This window comes from Pyxicephalus adspersus, chromosome Z, assembly GCF_032062135.1.
Source record: "Pyxicephalus adspersus chromosome Z, UCB_Pads_2.0, whole genome shotgun sequence".
NCBI classification, from domain to species: Eukaryota; Metazoa; Chordata; class Amphibia; order Anura; family Pyxicephalidae; genus Pyxicephalus; species Pyxicephalus adspersus.
The window spans coordinates 78179202-78197249 of NC_092871.1; the positions used below are offsets into that span (position 1 = coordinate 78179202).

The 18048-nt window shown below is 39.4% G+C and overlaps 1 protein-coding gene and 1 pseudogene across 1 annotated transcript in view; both read right to left on the reverse strand.

The window, feature by feature from the left end:
* Positions 1-261: 261 nt before the first annotated feature.
* USP20 (ubiquitin specific peptidase 20) overlaps positions 262-18048 on the reverse strand; it is a 38898-nt gene continuing 21111 nt past the window's right edge. The window contains exons 18-25 of the mRNA XM_072431838.1: positions 14754-14880; positions 14402-14571; positions 14057-14138; positions 13106-13214; positions 11675-11777; positions 10922-10993; positions 4701-4872; positions 262-2201 (exon numbers count right to left, since the gene is read on the reverse strand). Of these exons, the coding sequence (XP_072287939.1) occupies positions 4712-4872; positions 10922-10993; positions 11675-11777; positions 13106-13214; positions 14057-14138; positions 14402-14571; positions 14754-14880 (824 nt within the window). The 3' untranslated portion in view covers positions 262-2201; positions 4701-4711. The remainder of the gene's footprint in view (positions 2202-4700; positions 4873-10921; positions 10994-11674; positions 11778-13105; positions 13215-14056; positions 14139-14401; positions 14572-14753; positions 14881-18048) is intronic.
* LOC140343750 (eukaryotic translation initiation factor 1b pseudogene) lies at positions 15150-15936 on the reverse strand (annotated as a pseudogene).

An 18048-nucleotide genomic window follows, 5' to 3' on the forward strand; every position in this document is an offset into this window, starting at 1 on the left:
CTTACTAAACTTTGTGTGCCTTATACTTTGTATATTGGATGCTTTTCAATTTGAGTAGAATTGACTTAACTCTATGTTTTAAAAGCCCCACTTTGCCTACCTTTTCATTTCTTACTTGACCGAATGGGGCTGGCTTCAAAACTAAGATGACTCCTCTCTGAGTTTTGTCTTTTTTATTTCTTTCCTATTGATAAAAAAAAAATCAAACTTACACAGAAAATTATTTTCAGGCTACAACAAAAAACTAATTCCAAACAGAGCAAGATTTGTGAATTTATTTTTTATTCCACCAGCTCATTGGCTGTGTAATACTGTACATATTATATAACTAAAACACAGCAGCATGCACTTCACAGTGATTAAAACATAAACATGAGGCAGATTACAGCACATTGTTTAAAGCTAAAAAGGCAAAAGTCTAGTAGATCTACAGTGCCTACATATCAAGTTGGGAAGGGATCAGGGCAGTTCTACATGAGCGGTGGGCCTACTTTACACAGCTTTGCCCCTGCTAGCAGACACCATATATAGTTCTCAACATCAGAAAGGATTGGGCCAACTTTGCCTGAGTGGTGGCCCCTACTCTACACAATGCCGCCCTGCTATCTGACCCTAAATATGGCCATAGCATATCCAACAGGTTCCTATAAAGTACAGCTTTTTTTATGATCCTTAGGTTGGAGTGCTAAACCTCTCTATGAATCAAGAAAGAGGGCCAGTCTTTTAATATTAGACAAAAAACCTGTAGTGTAAGAGTAAAAATTAAGTACTGTCATGTTTAGCGGTGCAATGCCACATTCACTTTGCAGTATATTTGTTTATATGTATTTATTTGTGGTTATCAAATAAATGCTTCATATGTTTCTAGTGACTAACCAGGGCACAGTGTTATCTGAGCTTTTTATCCCCCTGGTACACCACAGAACTATGAAGGGCATAGGTTGCATTATGTATGATGCACCTTTGCCTGGTAGACATACTGCTCCACCAGATTTTCGGGGTCACAGACCTTGGAAGAAGCATGCAACACAAGCTAGACTACTTGCTTTGGGTGGTGAATATGTAACAACTACGCAAAAGACAGCCTGGTAACTAACAAGTCTTCAAAAACATACTCTGTATTTGTATCATACCAGGCTTTCCTAAATGAGTAGGTTACCTGTGCCCAATTTGGCAAAGATACATATAGACAGATTTTTTAAGGTAATGTTATGTAAACTCCAACTTGTTCCTATATGCATATTACAACAGCGATATTAAGAGGTTAGGTTGAAGGTAAAACATTATAAATCTTTGTAGAATGCTCTCTAAATCTCCCTCCCTTTTTTTTTAACTCTTCCACAAACTGACCTCCTAAATCTGCATTAGTAAATTGTATACAAAACAGAAGCATTTAGACTATAAGCTAAATAAAGAAGGTACAATTCTAGCTTCTTTCTTTACAGCATTGTGCTACTCAAAGACTGGTCCTCTTTAACATTTACTCAATGTACAGATGTCAATTTCATGTCGCTAGAAAACAATTCTTTGTGATTTCTTCCAGTGATGTTAAAATGAGCAAAGTACAGACAGTGCTATTTAGTTCTATGGAAAGGATGGGAGAAAGACAAGCAGGATACACCCAATTTCATCCTCCTCAATAGGAATGATACCTGTGGACAGCTGTACATTTACTAGATTTTCACCTAGAACATCCAGAATGTTTATCTCTGGTGACAGCTATCTATCATGTGCACATAGCCTTAAACTTTGAACTGATCCTGCACATAGTAAATGTATTCTCTGCCCTTCACCAATGTTTTGAAAAGTGAGCATAATGTTAACAAGGCAATACTAGCAATAAGACAAGCTGGCTGCAAGCAATTTCAAAACTGCCACAATCCTAATCCTTGCTGTAAACATTTGTCACAATAGCAGCAGTCCCTCCTCCTGCCACGAGCACTATGGTAATCATACAGTTCTACCTTCTCCTGTACTAAAGATCTGAATAAATAGTTTTTAACATTAGTGAGTTTCAGCCTACATCGATCCACGGTTTGGTATACAAGGACTTGGGAAGTTCTTGTCTGTAACATTAGTTCAGAACAATAGTAAGGATAAAACAGTGTCTATGTGCAGAGCTTATCTGAAGGTGCTTCCAGGAGTGCAGTGACCTGGAACAACAGTCAATGCTTTCAATACGATTTCATGTCCAGGAGACCCTGCAAGAAAAAGAAAGCGAGTAACAAGACAAGTACCCGGCATAGATTTGATCAATAAGCAAAGCATATACACATTTGTACATTTGTATTTAGTAGTTTGTCAGGCACTACAATTTGATGAGATTGGTGATTAAGAGTTAGTGAGGTGCATATGCAAATACTCTGGACACAGTGGGTCAATGGGACAGTGAATTGCACATATGAAAAATAACCAAATATAGGGACTTTTAGGACCTAAAATAGCTGAATAAAAACCCAATACCAGAGTATTCCAAGTTTCTACATGTTTTGCTGAACTTGGTCCACTTCTTCAGGAAATAGGAGATATTAATTGTCCAGAGTGCACACTAATAGTCAGCAAAGAGCCCTTCTCACACAGATTGGTAAAGAGGACAGATGCAGGGCAGCGACATGACTAGATGAAGCAGCTTCCAGCTATCTGCATGTACAAATTTCACCACAGTCCGCAAAAATACAATTAAACATAAAATTTTGTACAACTTCTAACTTACGCTGTATTCCCGAGAAAGAGGGTAAGTCAATAAGGGTCAAATCATTTTTTTCAGGGATGGGTCAGTGATGGGTATGCTATGAAAAATGATAAAGGATGGAGAATAGACACTGAGGAGTAAAGATCATGCTCTGGTGATTGGTCACGGACACGTATTGTATATATATTAGTGATTAGTGCCTAGGGAGTTAAAAATACTTATGCTGATGATTTAGAGCTTAAGTAACATGGGTTGGAGACTATGCACTAAAGGACTCAGTCAACTAACCTCCTGTGTCACTGTCTGAATCTGTCTGTCATTTGAAACCCCTTTTTATTGTACAGCGCTGCGTAATATGTTGGCGCTATATAAATCCTGTTTATTATTACTATTAATAATAATAATAATAATAATAATAATATTAATATTAACCTGTCAGATACATAACTGGCTTTGCAGCAATCATAGAGTCCTCCCTATCTGCATTTTTAATTAGGCTGATACAGGCCACGGTATTGAGAAATAATGTGGAGTTTAACAAGAAAAGTATAGTATTATATAGTATTTTTCACTCTATCAAATTGGCGCACAATCTGCAGAATGGACAGTAAGGAGTGAAAACACAAAACAGAAAGTAATTCATTTATAAACAAATATCTGGGCAGGGTACCCTTTTACTTGGAATTTGAAAAAAGAAAAAGAAAGATTCTTCACTTGTCAAAAAAGACAGAAATGGTTGGAAAGAATGGAGATTCTGGCTAATCAATTACAATAAAATGTATTACCAAACTTTAAAGTTGCATTTACATTACACAGTTAAAGTAGTGCCATCATAAAGCATAATGCAAACATTGTATGCAAAGGGAACATTAACCTCCTTGCCGTTAAGCCCGACATTCGTGCGGGCAAAAAAAAAACGGCTAGGATGGTTAACCCTGAGATTTTTCCCATCCCCACTTACCTGGTCCCCCTGTGCTCATCCAGCGTCGTGTTCGTGTTCCAGCGTCGTCCTCCGTCGATCGTCGTCCGTCGATCTCCCTCTCCAGCGTCGGGTGTCCTTCGTCGGGTGCCAGAGGGACCAGGTAAGAAGCCGGCCAGCATCTTGTGTTCCGCCGGCCGGCATCTTGTGTTCAGCCAAGGCCGGCCGGCTTCTTACCTGGTCCCGCTGATCGTGCACGTCCTTCTTCTTCCAGCACCAGATGATCTCTAAAACGAGAACCCGTCCGGCGGAGAAAAAAAAAATGGACGGCTCCTCCCTGCGTGCGTGATGACTTCGGCGCGTGTGCGGGAAATTCAAATTGAAACTCATTCATTTATTTTGTATTGGATTCAATACAAACTCCTGTATTCAATCCAATACAAAATAATTCAAATAATTACAGAGTACATAACTGGTAAATTCAAACGCTCATTTTGTATTGGATTGAATACAAACTCCGGTATCCAATCCAATACAAAAAAATAAAATAAAAGTAAATACATTTTTTATATTCATATTATCTACTAGAACCCCTGTTCGGACATATTTCTGTAAGTTACAGGTCTACAATTTAAAAAAAAAATTTCATGAAAAACAGTGGATCACTTTTGGTACAGAAATCTAGACCTCAGTGTAACGCTCAGGTGGTTAAAACAACAATATGTAGGCAAGCTTGTCTACCTTATTTAACAAACACATTTTGTGGGTGTACCTGCTTCATCAGGGGATGGATAACAAGCTTGTGTTACCGTTTGTAACTTTGATGGTGATCATGCAAACAAGTGCAGAAACAGCAAATGGTTTATATCTTGAGTTACTAGATGAACATATATGGAGTGGCAAAAGGCACTGTTCAATGTCTGTTCAAACTCCGGCATTACTGATAGTGCTGAAAGTGCAGCTCCTTCAAAATGGGTTAGGATAAACCCCTTGCACTTTTGAACAGTGTCTGCTACAAAGATGGTCATACTTAGTATAGAGGGACACCGCCCATCGGATTTATTTAAAAAACAAAATTAGAGTAATTACTTTGGTCACTGCTAGCCAGCCCGTGTTTCTGCTTCTATCTTCTGCTCCCCATGTAAACTGTCAGGCTCTTGAGGCTGTGCGATGGTTTGTCGTATGGCTATCTCTGGGCCTCCACCATAAATGGTAAACAGGTAGTTCCATGTTTCTTCAGATATTTGGCCATAATCGGCACCTGGAAAAGACAAGAAATGCAGATATGGTAGAGCAGGAAATTATTCAATATTTCTGTTGTCTATCATTGCTAGGGGTGAGTCAGACTTTAGTACTGCAATAGAGAGGGAAAGGGTGAGCCAGGCATCACACCACAGAGAGTTCCAGGTTGGCATCTGTATATGAACCAAGCAATTCAATGTCTGGCTGTTCAGCTTGGTTGACATAGTTACAAAGTCAGGTTGAAAAAAGACATAAGTCCATCAAGTTCAACCATTAGGGAAATATACATATATCCCAGATATATTACCCTCTGGACATAGTTTGACTAAATAGTGTCCCCTCCAGTATGCTCCCTTCCCTGTTATGTATACTGAACCATTTTTTACACCTTCATCTGGCATTAGAGCTCTATAGTGGATATGTCTACAGATTATATACTCAATTCACTATGCCTGTACACACATGAATAAGGACATTTTATTTTAGAAATTTTTGTGATTTTAAAACTAATTGCACACTTAGCGTAGATTCTTGGCTTTGTAAATTCATGAATATATGCCCAAACTAATAAAAGGATATTTCTCTAGCTAGCCAAGTCACAAATGGATCTATTTATTAGGGTAGATAAAACTACAAACAAGATTCCTGCTGTCACTAGCCTGTGACATAGTCATACACAATTCAAAAGGCTCTGAGCTGGGGGGGGGGGGGAAACGTGGCCGGTTGATGGCTGACTGGGCAGCACGCTGCAAAAGCTCCTGCCCCTGCCCAGGGAAAACTACAATCAGCTCTGCATCTAAAGGATTGCTTACTTACCAGAATCATGGGGCCGCTACAGCCGGCATGATCCCTAGTATCTTCCCTCCTTTCAGACGGAACAGCCATGGCCTCATTTTTTGGAGTCCCCAGCAGCATGAGTTTAGAATTTAGATTTCCAGGATATCCAGTGGAACTCGCCACTGCAGCTCATACCATCTTTGCCAAGCTATTGGTTATACAACCTGATGTTGATATAGAAATGGACCAGGTTCATAGAACCCAGAGTCCACACAGTAGAGATCCACAACGGCCTAGAGGTGTCATCTGGTGGACACATTTCTACCGTACTAAGGGAGATATCATGCGTAAAGCTCACAATGCAAGTTCCATTGAGTATGCTGGTAAACATACCATACAGATGAGGATTTCCTTTTCATCTCATTGTTAACCAAGGTGGAAATAACCATGTCTCCCGCGATCTCTCAGATCTACCACAGCTCCTGTTGGATCTCAACCGTCCAGATGTTGTCCTCCCAGAAAGGCCAACTGCAGTTTCCTTTGTGAATCAAGGCCCTCCTACAGTTACTCACCATTCCAGACTGGCTACTCCCTCGTCTTTTACCACAGCTTCTGACCGCCCGACGGCCTCCTCCATGCCACTTCCAGCGCTCTCTCCAGAAGATCAATAAAGCAAGATGGGATTACCATCTCTTAAGTGCCTTCACCGCTACTCCTCTGGATACCTACCTTCTTCATGGTGCCTCCCCTGCTTCATCCTCAATTGTGGAAATCTCTGTTTGATCTGCATATTGCCCAGTTTCACAATGGCACCCTCTCGTTGCTTTTGATACCATTACCAAGTTGCCTGAGCCCATTTGTTGCAAACATGGTCATATACAGCACAGCCCTGCTGGTCTCTGCACTTACATGGCAGTGCCATTGAAACTATGAGATAATCTAGTGGTTGCCTTATGTAATTACGTGCAATATGCTATTGCATTTTTTCCCTAGATTTTGTACCAATTTACGTCAGTGTAAGTGGGTATTTCAGACTCTAGTTCCTATGTTTTGAATGTATTTTTCCCGATGGATTCTTGAGCTATATAAATTTACAATGCGAAAAGCGGCCCCCTTACAGGGGCATTGTGATATTTGGAAGGGATTGGCTATCAATACATTTCTGTACAACACAGCTCTTCTGGCTTGGGTATCCATATGGAACATTCGCCTTTATTATTAGATAAGTCTGTGGGTATTCCCTTTTTGTTTTGTGATTTTGCACAATAGGATGTTGCACTTCTTTTCTAGATTTTGTACTAGTAATGTGTGTTTCTTCCCGGCGAGACTGCTCGAGTCCCGCTGTGAGTCGTCACTTTACCCATATAGGTAACCCGCCTTACTAGGCGGCTTTTTAAGGTTTTTACTTTGCCCCAGTTTACTCATCGGTGGTTGGGACACTAGCCCATCCAATCTGTCGAGAGTCTTGTCCTTTTGTGTGTACCCTGACCCCCCCCCCCCATTCCCAGCCCTATACTACTTACCCTAGACCCTAACCCCCACTGACCCTTAGTCCCTCGGAAAACGTTAATTCTTACTGTAAATTCGGTACATCTGATCTGCCCATCTCCTTCCCAATGTAATCTTGCATCACCATGTCACAAATGGCCCAACAACCCCAATCCCTGAAAATCCCCACTCTCAACGCAGGGGGGCTTAACATTCTTTCTAAACAATCCCAAATCCTAAAAGGCCAACACCAGGCCACAGTACATATCCTTTTACTTCCTTTATGATTTGGCCCATCAAAAATATGGGGACAGGTCCCTCAAGCTTGTATACCAGTTTGGAGACAAATGTGGCAAACTCCTCGCAGGAGGTTTATATTCTAGAGCGCCAACCACATATCTTCCTTCCATCCGTACCCCCCAGGGTACAGCCACCTCTATTTCCCAGGACATCCTACAAGTGTTTCAAAACTACTATTCTGATCTATACAACCTCGACTCACCTCACACACCCTCACAGTCCCCAATGGAGTATATAGACTCTACAGCATTGCCGACGTTAGATCATGATATTGTTTCTCATTTAGAAACACCCTTAAAAACACTGAAGAGGATGTGTCCAAGGCCATCAAAACCACCCCAACAGGTAAAGGTCCCGGACCTGATGGTTTCACCCCAAAGTTTTATAAACTACATTTGCTTAATTTGACCCCATTCCTTACCAGAGTTTTCTCAACAATATCAGCAGACACCCTATTTCCGCCACAGAGCTTAGAAGCACATATAACAGTCTTACCTACACCAGGCAAGGAACATTCGGTATGTTCCAATTATAGACCTATTTCACTGATTAATGTGGACGCTAAGATTATTTCCAAATTAATAGTGAACAGACTCTCGCAGTACATGACATTTCTGATACACTCTGACCAAGTAGGCCTCATTCCAGGGACGGCGGCTAGGGGTAACACTTTTAAAACAATTTTACTAACACAAGTGGCCAAAACCTTAAAAGTCCCTATGTGCTTTCTCTCAATTGATGAGGAGAAAGCATTTGATAAGGTAAGTTGGGAATTATTGTACGCACCACTAAAACAAAGTAGCCTGGGCCGCACTATGGTCTCTCGTATCACAGCTTTGTATTCGGCCCCTCGTTCACGGCTCCTTGTCTGCACCAAATTTTTAATAATATAGGTACCAGACCAGAAGTTGCCCTCTGCCTCCCCTACTATACACATTAGTTATGGAAGATTTAGCAGTTGCCCCACGCACGAATCCCCATATTAATGGGGTACAGATAAGAGATATACAATATAAGATCTCACTTTATGCAAATGACCTTTTAATATACATAACATCACCTCACACTTCAATACCCTTTATGTTGAAGGAGTTTGACAGGTTTGGCTTAGTAATCAATTTTTAAGTTAATTACAACAAGTCAGAACTGCTCAACATCTCCCTTTCCCAGGCCCAATTCAACTCCATAGGCATAAACACTACTTTCAGGGTATGTAATAAAGCCCTCAAATATTTAGGAATCCAAATCACCTCAGACTCTTCCAAATTATTCACGTATAATTATTCCCCCCTACCTAGTAAAATTTAATCAGACCTCCACAGATATGACTTCTTACCCTTATCCTGGTTTGCCAGAGTTAACGCACTTAAAATGGACGCCTTGCCCCACATACTAAATATATTCCAAATAGTACCGATACACCTTCCAGCGTCATACCTACAAAAACATTTTTCATCATTTCTATGAAGGAGTAAAGGGCCAAGCATAGCCCTTTGTTCACTAATTAAACCTAAAATTAAAGGTGGAGCGGGTGTTTCCGACATCTCCTCATACTATAGGGCTTCTATACTAATAAGAATTGTGGATTGGTTTCATAACAGGGACAAGAAAAGTTGGGTGGCACTTGAGAATACATTATCTCCCCTAGACATAAGATCCCGACCATAGGTAGACACTGCACTAGTAAATACCAATCATCCTTTTCCTAAACTGACTAGATCTTTTACACGTCTAGGATAATCTCCTCTAAGATAGGTCCTTTGACCCCATTATTTGACAATCCCGCCTTTCCCCCAGCAATGAATGCAGAACGGTTCCTTATTTGGAACTTGGATAAGCATAGACACCTTCGGGACGTTTTGCCCAATGGGCGACATCAATCTTTTTCCTCAATGAATGTCAAAGATCGTGGCAATATGGTCCCTTGGTTTCATTACCGCCAGCTCTCCTATGTAAAATCTACATTCAGAGATACTCATGTTCTTCACAGAAGCACAACCGCCATAGAAACGATATTAAGGGCTACTGACTGTCCGATGCATAATATTTCCCAATTATATGCCATTTTTTTGTCAGATACCACGTCTAACTCTTTGATATATACTAGATATTGGGAGTCGGATTTGAACATGCATATTTCTAATGCTAACTGGGAACTGGCATTTATTTTGACACACAAACTTGCACTACCTTGCGCAGGAAACTAACTATAAGATCCTCTCCAGGTGGTATAGGTATCCTACAGATCTGCATGGTTTCTTTTACTTCCACCCAGACACATGTTGGGGAGGTTTAACGCAAAGAGGTACTATGCTACATATACGGTGGGAAGGCCAATCTATCCTTCGTTTTTGGATAATCTGACAGGTTCAGATGTCCCTAACAACCCCAAAGTATCATTGTTATCAGTTCAGTTAAATTTGCCAAAAAGAGTGTACAGAGCAGTTATCCCCAGGTTCTGGAAACAGACCAACACTCCCTCCATAAGAGATTGGTTTATGGAACTAGAAAAGATTTAGCATATGGAAATATTGGTAGCCAAAGACGAGGATATTACAAATATAAATCAATGTGGTCAGCATGGGATTGGTTTAAGGAATCTTCTCATTTCCAGACCTATCTGTTGGTTTCCGCCCCTTGGCATTACCGGAGAGAGTTACGTTAAATCTATGTATTCAATTTTTTTTCCATCTTAAGATTGGGTTGTCTATATTTTACGTGCACCATCATTTATTTCACTCTTGCCCCCCCCCCCCCCCCTCCCCTTATAACCCCTAGGGCTATGTTTTTTGTTTGTTTGTTCCTTTGTTTTTTCCACCCTTAAGTTATGGTTGAGTACCATTATTATGTGAATGACCTGTTATACAGATTGTCCCTCCCATTTTTCATGCTTTGGGTATACAATATTGTTTTGCTGAACATAACCTGAAACCATTTTTTATTGCTCTTCTTGTACAATAATTACATTTTTCTTCTTCCTTTGATATGTATTATATACCATATGTATGTTATGTCCACTTGTTATATGCATTCACGGGTAATTTGTTATTGCCTACTGTTGTTCTTCTGTTATTTTGCCTACAAAAACTCAAAAAAACTTGTCTGAAACAAAAGGCTTTGAGCTGAAACAAATACCGAATGTAACATTTAAATTATCGTCTACTAAATAATACGCAGCACAAGCTCAAATACCTTGAAAAATTATGTAGTATTACAGCTATATTAATGTATTACATGTTTCCCATGGAGAAAACAGAGTTCAGTCCTATTGCACTATAGAAGATATCTACTGTACCATAGAAGCATAATTTATTTTGTGTTGTATAAAGAAGAATTCACACATTTGTCCTAATTAGTTTTTTGTTTTCAGGGGCATAGTGACTTGTAGATATTCTCATCACACAAAGCTGAAATTCCATTGTGGTTATGTGGCTAGTTTAGTAAAGGGTAAAAACAAATACAGGTATCTGGAATGGGATAATATAATCATTATACGGCCTCACCTTGCTTGGGCTGAACAAGTCCTCCACTCTTTGTCAATGCCACTTTACTGTTATCTATTGGACCTGGAGGGTCTAGGTAAAAAGAAAGGACATAAATGAGAAAGCATCACAAGTAAATATTATACCTGAACCCTAAGACCTAAAATAAATATATGGAGGCAGACATACCGTATATTTGTCCACTACATAGTCAGTAACTTCTCCTTTGTAGTTCTACACTGTGGTTGTGCATTACTGTTTGTTTACGTTACTGATGATCTAGCCGTTTTGGTGATGAAACTGATTTAAAATGACTTAAATTTTACCTTCTAAACGTCAGGGCTTATTGAGTAAGTTTAGACACAAATAGATTACACTATAGAAAAGACCTGCCTGTTTAATGCCACCCTACAGTGGAAATCCACAATCATGGGTCCCAGTGCCAAGAAGTATGAACGGATGCCTCCAGAACCGTTGCCATTCCTCATGAGTTGTCTGCCCTTAAACCACTATGCTTTCAAAATGACTTCATGGCTATAATTGGCTGCCCTACATTTTTTTAAACCTAATGGCAAAACCTGGCAAGATATGAAGAAAGGAATAGGGACAGGAGTAGTGTAGGTATTTTCTCAAAACAACATTTTCAAGAGCGCCATCCCTGAAGTGGAGTTCAAATAAAAAACAAACTAGGTCACTAAAAATGTTCTTTTTTCCTAATCTTTTTTTATTCCTATACAAAATTTGTCTAGAATAAAAGAGCTGATGTAACCTTACCATTGTCTTTGCCTTTGACAAAAGCTTCCCACTCTCTGAACCACTGCATGCTGATGCAGTAGATGACACTGGGGGACTCTTCTGCCTGGAAGGCTTTATTTAGCTTTATAATACAGAGAGAATGGATTATTGTAGCATTCATCGTAGACATTTCATCACACTTGCCTAGGTTTATGTCAGCCAGAGCCAGACTGGCATGGCTACAGTTACATACAGCTGAAAATGCAATGAATTTGCAGTCATATTTAGAGCTCTCCAAGATCCTCAGGAAAAAAAGTTATACATGCTTATAAGTTTGCCAATGGATTTAAAAGGTTACCATTTTTTTTTAAACTGTTTCACTGGATAAAAACAAAAAACTCTGTAGGGTAGATTTTAAATTACTGCTAAATTGTCCAGGATTAGCCAGTCTAGCAAACCCGACTAAATCAATCAATGCAAAAATAATTTCAAAAGCCCCACAATTTCATTGCAAGATCCCCAGGTAAATTTTCAACAGTCAAAGTGCATATAACTTAATTTAGCATGCGCTGGAGGTGTGCCAGGAACAAACTATTGCTGTCCAAAAATAACTTTACAGCATGATTTTAGTTTGTCATTCAAAATATAGGCAAATCCCAGCCAGAGTATAGTGATTGTATTTAAAATACATTTATTCTTTACATAACATATGCATAACATAACGTAGCATGGCTACAATCTTTTTAATGTTTTTATATCTGTTTGGAAATCAGCTTTAAAGAGGAACTAAACCTAAAAGTGCCTAAAACAAAAAAAAATACACTTACCTTCAATCCCGCCGGCACTCCATCTTCGTCTCTTCTTCTTTCTATGTCACCTGACCCAGGCGCGAGATCGGGTGAGGTAGGTTGAGAAAAAAAACTTGCCGATCTCACTGTGCATGCGTAATATAGGCAAATTTTTTTTCTACGAAAAGGCTCCTTGGCATGCTGGAGATGCTCGGGCATGCTCAGAAGGAGCACTCAAGAGCCTCCTGGGATGCCTGGATCCCGGGAGGCTTTGTGCTACCCTTCATTCTCGATTGCCTGAGCAATCAAGATTTAGGGGGCGGTGTTGCACTCTTTTTTTTTTTTTAAAAAAGTGTTGAACTTAAAAAAAACAAAAAAAAAAACAAAACAAATTTTTACTTAACATAAAAGGGTTGTCTACCTTTTAATGTAAAGAGAAATTAGGTACTCTTTAATGACACATAATTGAATTAAATGTAGAGCCTTTAGATTTAACCACTTTATATATAAAAACACTTTAAATAATGACCGTTGAAGAGTGTTTGACATTGAAACAGGGAACAGGTTTCTGGCCCTGCATGTGAGACCGACAGTGGAATATGTGATTTTAGCACAAGGTTTACAAAACTGTTCTCAAAAATGTCTACACAGAGAGTACATCATATTTCACAATGTCTCTCACCTTAATAAAAGTGTCAATCTCAGTTTTCCGGCGCTTCGCCAAAGCTTCAATTTCTACCTGACATATTGAACAAACATAGAGATGGTTCACAGCCGGGCCGCCTCCAAATCTGCAAGGAAATTAGCAGATGGTGTCACAGAGCTGCCAAGGTGCCTCAGGCAGACCTTACCCAATCATTAAAATACTAGGCACAGACTTACACTTTCATTTTCTGAATATTATAACCTCAACCAGCTTTTTTTGATGACTGACAACATATGTGAATTGTCACAGCCATACCAATATTGTACTAGGTTCTTTTGCTGATATGTGGGGGAAAAAAGATAACAAATTACCCAAATCCTTTGCACAGTGCATAATATATTGATCCTATTACATCCATAGAATACAGCTATTACAGTGGGTCCTGGGGAGCCACATCTCTTGCTGTGCTCTTTATGATAGGCTTTTATTTCTGGTTTTCTTTTCTACTTCTGGGTTTTTTTATTTTACACTATGGAAAATGTAACAGGAGAGGGTAGAACACACAAATGGTGGAGGTGGGAACACTAAAAGTTCTAAAAATTTTGGGAGGAAGATCTCACTGCTGGAGTACACAAGAAAATATTTCCAGGGGGTGACATAAGTCACCAGGCTCCAACTATGTCTAAATCTCTTTTTTACCAAACACAGCCCATCTTTCTTAAAACTGAAAACTACCAAACTTTAGAACACTAAACTAGTCATTTGTTTTTTTTTAAGTTTTAGGAGTGCTGAGTATTACTGCATACTATTCTTACACAGAATACAATAATGTAAACATTCAAAAGATTGAACAGACATTACACAGTGCCTAAAAATTGTTATAAGAATAATTCACTCTCTAAATACGGTTGTTCAAAAATGGTTAAACTATTTTAAAAAAGTAAACAGTATTAAATGCCACATATTACTACTTAGTGACATAATTACCTATTGTACAAATACTCCCAAACATTTGGAGGCAGGATTACCACCAGGTCATCAATATAATGATACTTGTTAGGAGGAATTCCTATAAAAAAAATAACATAAGGTGTATGAACATGTATTAGGGTGTAAATCTACATGTAAATAACTAGCTACATGTGAGGCACAATATTTATAAATATGGATTAAAATACTCTTGTTTGTTTTTTGTCTGAAAAGGAAGAATGGTGTCAAGGTGCCCCTAATAATAGTCAATGCTGTCAAATACAATGACACCCCTAGCTACAAAGCTAAAAACCAATGCCTTTAATACATATGTCACAATAATGAATATATTTATTAGAATACCTCCATGTGAGCACAGGAAGCTCTGGTTGCTGATTGGTCCAGGCTCTGCAAATGTATTGAATTTATTCAGCCATTCCCGGGATATGTAGAACTGAAGCAGACCAGATTCCTTCATTTCTGCCAAAGATATGACTTTCTGCCTCTCCCGTTCTGCCTCTTCACTGCTTTTCCTGAGGGGAGAGAAGGAGACTTACTTAGAGCCAAAAGAAAAAGAGGTATGAAGTGTATGGATTGAGCAAAGCCAGGGGGCATCTACTATTTCTAAAAGGTCAGGATGTTTCAATGCAAATTCTGCTCAGGTATATTAAGATTAAAGTAAAGTCAAGCAATGAGATGGTAGATTTGCTCTTACCTATAGAAAAGGACATAGGCCTCTGCATTCTGAACCACAGTCTCATGCACTTCTGTGACGTACTGATCATCAAACTCATACCATTGACCATTAATCACATTCTGACAATATGATATATAGTGACCACCTGAAACATGACAGCACAGTGAGATTTTGGTAGTTTTTTTTATTCCAAGGAACACAATAAACACATACTCCTTAAACTCCATTTATAAAAACAGGAAATCTGACATTCCCTCAATCACAAACCCTGGTGGGAATTTTCCAGGGCCAAGTGATTCAATGGCAGTAGTTAATTCCCAACAGGAAGGTTTGAGGGAATGTCAGACTCCCCATTTTATCAATAGACCACCTTGACTGTAAATGGTCCAAAGCTACATACACCCGTGCAATAATTGTGGTTGGAAAGGATCTTTCACAATCCTTTCCAACGACGGCATGATGCATGAACAAGTGCTGTACATACAGCACCGTTCTGCTCTATGGAGAAGGAAGGGGGAGAACGACTAAGCGACACCCTGGTGCGCGTTCTCCCCCTTCGCTTCCATTACGATTGATCTGTACACACGCCAGATTCTTGTCTGATATTGGCCCTGAACCGATTATCGGGCGAGAACCATTGGACGTGTGTACGTAGCCTAAGTGTTTAGCTTATCACCCCAAGGTCACCTATCTGTAGCATCCCCAACAGAGACTGCACCTGTCCGTCTAGTAAAATGCTACCACTGTGGCTTATCACATCTTGTTCTACTGATGTCTTTCGTGGACTTCCCATTTTAGGTAACATACAGTAGGGTTTCACAAAGTAGCCAGCTGAGGCAACATATGAAGTTTGATCATTCACATTTCAGGAACCATGAACTTTTGCCCGTTCTTCCTTCACAATGCCATTTTCCAATAGAAAGTTTTCCGCTGGTCATCCTGAAATCGGTTGACTTCGCATATTTTGAATGTTCAATCACAGTACTATTACAAGCAAAATGTTCTTAAAGGCTTTTACAAGCTTATTTTTGTCATATTCATCTGTAATGCCCCATACAGTTGTCAGAGCCTTCCTTTCCTTTTGTTGTTGAGTTATTTTATTGATATAATCTTCAGTCCCTGCCAGGAGTAAGTCGACACCCTTAGTTGCATTAGCAAAGGGGTTGAAGGAGTTGAGGTTATGGATAGAGGAAATGCGATATTATTAAGAGCACAAAGGAAATTGTGTTGCTGGCTGGGCAGACCTGCAGGTACTGCCTTACTACCTCCAGATGTAAAAGCACACAGTAGATGTATGCGGTGTCACCTGAGCAGGTAATGCGGATACGCGAGCATCCTACAACAACTTCTACTGGAGCTTTAATCTGCTCGCTTTCAGTGTGACATCCAAAATATGGACAAGTACTTCATGTTGCACCAGAAGATTGTTTATAGATATATGTGTATATGGGTGTGTGTATATATGTTTGTGTGTGCGTGTAGGTACATGTATGTGTACGTATGTATATAAAGGTGTACATAAGGTACCCTATGTACCCATGCTTATACATACACTATAGGCCATATCCTAAAAGTTAGGTTTTATATTAAGTATAAATAAACAATGCAGGAAAGCATCAGTAGGAATGTTGTGTTTAAACATTGGAATCTGTTTCTCTTTGTACCAGCCATCTGGATCACCTAGAGGGGATGTCTGGTCAGTGATCATCAGACCTCAACCAAGGAACAATAAACAAACAAATAATAAACAGATGCCAGTAAACAAGATTTAGTTCCCATAACAAAACTGGTTACCAGTAGGGCCTTCAAGGAGTAATAAATCAATCAAGCCTGAGTCAGCAGAAGATGGATGCATATTTGGACAGGTGTGTTGGGGTGATGACTCGAAAATTAGATGACCACAGACATTTCAGCTCCAGCTTCCCATAATAAATTAAGCTGGGAGGTCCATTCAATTCCTGAAGTTACCTTAACCAATGCCAATCTAGGGGGGGGTGGGGGGGGGGTGCCAACCAATAGTCATCATACAGATCACACCCAGTAACCAATCCAAGAGCCCCAATGATACCTAATAAGAATTAACTGTTTAAAACTGGGAGCTAGGAGAATGGCAATGGGAAAGCCAGCCAGAAGCCAGACAAAAGCCAGCAGGAGAAGCAAGCCAGATAGTGCCAGAGGAAGCCTATGAGTATGAGTCACTGAGTAAGCAAGAAATAGTTAGCCATGCAAGAAGCATGGAAGCCAGGGAGAAGTTAGCAAGACACTGTTCTTAGAGAATAAGGCTCCTGGGGTACCCATCTACATCTTAGCAGGTAGCGATTCCTGAATGCATTCTTACATTGCCTTATATGTGTCTATGTTTTTGTTATGTTGGTTCTGCTGTTTGTAATTGCTGTATTATGTACTAACCATTATTAGATTACTACAGGGGTTTACCTACTAACAACCTTATTCTCATTTACTGTATGTTTTGTTGATTAAAGTTCCAATCTCTTTATCAACCAATATTGCTGTGAATGTTATGTTTCAACTTGTTTCTTAATAAACTGTTTTAATGACTAGCTATTACTTGTGCATGAACCTTCATTTATTGAATATATATGCCTTATATATGTGCCTTGATAGGGTGATATAATATCCATATTTATGCAGAGCATATTCATAATCAACACTTCAGGGTGACCAGAGGAAAAAAAATGTGCCAATCTCTTATGGAAATTTGCATTGTGAAGGAAGAACAGCTGAAAGCCAATGGTTTCTGAATAGTGAATGATCAAACTTCATAACTAATGATAAGGACTTTGCACACAACCCAGAAGACTGGCTGAAAACCACAGGGGAGGCAGCCAAGGCACTCACTCACTGATGTGTTTAATGGGATTGCCAAATTACATGACTTAAATTAGGGAACTGGGACAGCAAGTTACCTTACTTATAATATTGATGTCTCTGAAATGTTTCTTATCACCATTTCTTACAGACAGTAATAAAAAAAACCCAGTATAGCCAAACAAAATTGTTTTAGTTATAGCTGGCCTTTAATCAAGTACCAATCTTAAAACAAATGGGATGGATTATCTTTTGAGCTGTCCTGTACTGCATCCGACTGAATTCTTGTATTGTATGGCTAGCTGTTATTTTAAAATTTTGCATGCATTCTCCATTGAGCAATACCATCCCACCACACCAGTCATACAAGCTAACAAGCTATCTAGTAAAGGGGCCAATAAACATGAAACCAACTTCAACAATGCTAACAGCTTGTATGCTCATCTGTAGTGGGAACAGATCAAAATGACCAGCAGATTTACAA